This window comes from Cyprinodon variegatus, unplaced genomic scaffold (assembly GCF_000732505.1).
Source record: "Cyprinodon variegatus isolate N-32 unplaced genomic scaffold, C_variegatus-1.0 Scaffold17, whole genome shotgun sequence".
NCBI lineage: Eukaryota > Metazoa > Chordata > Actinopteri > Cyprinodontiformes > Cyprinodontidae > Cyprinodon > Cyprinodon variegatus.
Genome location: NW_015150470.1, coordinates 466,198 through 468,684, shown reverse-complemented (window position 1 = coordinate 468,684; position 2,487 = coordinate 466,198). Strand labels below are relative to the sequence as shown.

General features: G+C 35.5%; 1 protein-coding gene across 1 annotated transcript in view; it reads left to right on the top strand.

The window, feature by feature from the left end:
* The window catches only part of LOC107092629 (kin of IRRE-like protein 1), a 143,043-nt gene that overhangs the window by 101,271 nt on the left and 39,285 nt on the right, over positions 1-2,487 (top strand). The window contains exon 5 of the mRNA XM_015387216.1: positions 800-950. Within this exon, the coding sequence (XP_015242702.1) occupies positions 800-950 (151 nt within the window). The remainder of the gene's footprint in view (positions 1-799; positions 951-2,487) is intronic.

Genomic DNA, 2,487 nt, shown 5'->3' with positions numbered 1-2,487 from the left:
CAATTTAATACACTTTGATCCGTTGAGGTAAAAGACCAAAGCCATGCCAAACACTTGTTGATCTGCACACTTGTAACTTGCTTGTAATACAACTTGAAAGATAAAAAAGATCCAAGGCGTGTTTATTAACCCTATAAAGTTCAAACCACCTCACAAACACTCACAGACACTCTTATGAAAAAAACAAACCAAGGAGCTGAGCTGGTTGACACCTTGTTTGCAGTCATATTCTGCACTCTTCCCCCCACTGTTAGGCTCCACAGGATCCTGTTCTCTCTCCCACTCATGAAATCGTGCCTGCAAGCCTCACGCTCCCATATGCTTGCTCATGTTTTATTATGCACACAGAATCAGCATCAAACACTCACACATTCAAACACAGATGTTTTTACATCTCTCTGAGCCAGTTTTATCCCCTTTCAACGAACACATGTGGTCATGTTTATTTCATGCTGCTCCTGTGTTACAATGTTACTGACCACTCAGTTATATTACACACAGTCACCTACCGACTTGACAGGTTCAGGAGCTGCATTTACAAAGATGCTGCCTCCTTGTTTCATTAAAAAGTGATCAGTTTGGGCCAGAAGATTTTTTTTCTTACTTTCCAAAATTATAACACAGACTGCTGTATGTATTTTATCTTTTTAAGTGTAATTTGTTGTATTTGCCTTATATTGCCCTTTACCTTTCTACTTTTTTTATCGTGGCTTTCCCATTTTTTCCAAATTATTTTGTAAGCTTCTCCAACGGTGTTCTTTTTTTTTTCTTACCTTTCTGACTGTTTCTCGGCAAACAGGAGGTGCTGCCAGACAGGAAGAGAGTGACGACCAGGAGCTATCTCCCCATCACTCCAGTTGACACCGACAGCGGCAGCAATTTCACTTGTGTGGCCAGCAATCCAGCGGTGCCAATGGGCAAAAGAGCCACTGTCACTCTCAACATCCACCGTAGGTTACTGCTCTCCTCTATGAGATTGCCAAGTCAGTTTTTGCATTTTGCTTTACTTTGGTTGAGCTTACCATTTTGCACTTATTTGTGAATTATTTAGCTCACAACATAAAAAGAGACCTTGAATCGCCACACAGCCTTATGCCGAAAAAAACGTAATTTCTTTTTGATTAATTTGATAAAGAACACAGTAAGAACATATCTAATTAATTGAAATCTGAAACTTGAAATTCTGTATGCATTTTTAAATTGTTCTTTCAAAAAACTATTTTATTTTTGTAAATGATCCTGAAATCATCATTTCACTCTAAAATAATTTTTTTATTAGATTAGCATGACGTCTCTGTGAATAGGCTACATATAACCAATCATTTAGTTTATACTTATTTTAGTTATTGGGTTAATAGAAAATTTTTTGTTTTTATAAACCAGATTAGATCAAATTATTGAAAACCCAATCAATGCATTCTATATTTAAGGTTATACTAAATGTATACTTTTAAATATATGTTTAAAGTTAATAAATTGTCGATGACTTGTTTAGTTTATAACTTTTTAGGATATAAATGCTGCACAAAATAACACAGAGACTCATTCCACATAGCCACAATGCACTGGGCTGGAGGAAGAGCAAAGTTTATGTTGCCTCTCAGCACAGTCAGCAACATCATAAGGGCAGTAAAGCTGCAACTGAGAGACTCTTACAGATTCAAAACAATAAAACAGCTAGATGCTATCTGCATGACAGGTTGTTTGAAACTGATGCCAGAAAAAAAAGCACTTTCTGCCCTACAATCAAAAACTTAAGCATTTGGATTATGGAGTAAATTCTACTGGGACTTCAACACGAGCTATGAGATTTTGTCAGATGAGACTAAGACTGAGTTGGCAACAAACATTTATGCTGGTATGCTGTAGAAAATCTCCAAACACTTACTGTTAATTGCGCTGAAGTATCTGTAATGACATGGATCTACTTCTCTGTCTTTCAGCAGGATAATGATTAAAAAGCATATGGCCAAATTAACATTTTAGTACATACATAATCAACCTTCTTCCATATAGGGTGAGTCGAAAAGAGGAGATGAGCTGTTTGTACACTACTAATTGGAAATGTAAGACCAGTTTTAGCATTTTGTACTGTTAGGTCTTAAGAAGGTTCTAAGTCAAGCTTCAAAATACAAACAGAAGAAATGGGAACAAGAGACCAAAAGTTCTGTGCAGGAAATTAATTGAAAATAACAAATTAACTCAAATAATCTGTTCATCAGCTGATCAAATGTTTAAGACCACAGTCTTTAAAAGTTAAAATATTTGCAAAGATTAAGATTCCCTGTAATTTCATGTCAAATAATCCCACTGTAAAGATCTCTTGATGGCAAAGGCAAAACAACTTACTGTCTTAAAGGAAAAGTCCGGTCAGCGTGGAAAAAGCAATGGATCATAATTTATACCTAAAACTATTATGTTCACAGTGATTTAATCAATTTAGTTAATCAGTAAATAAAATGAAAACAATAATTTTCGTCACTGAAT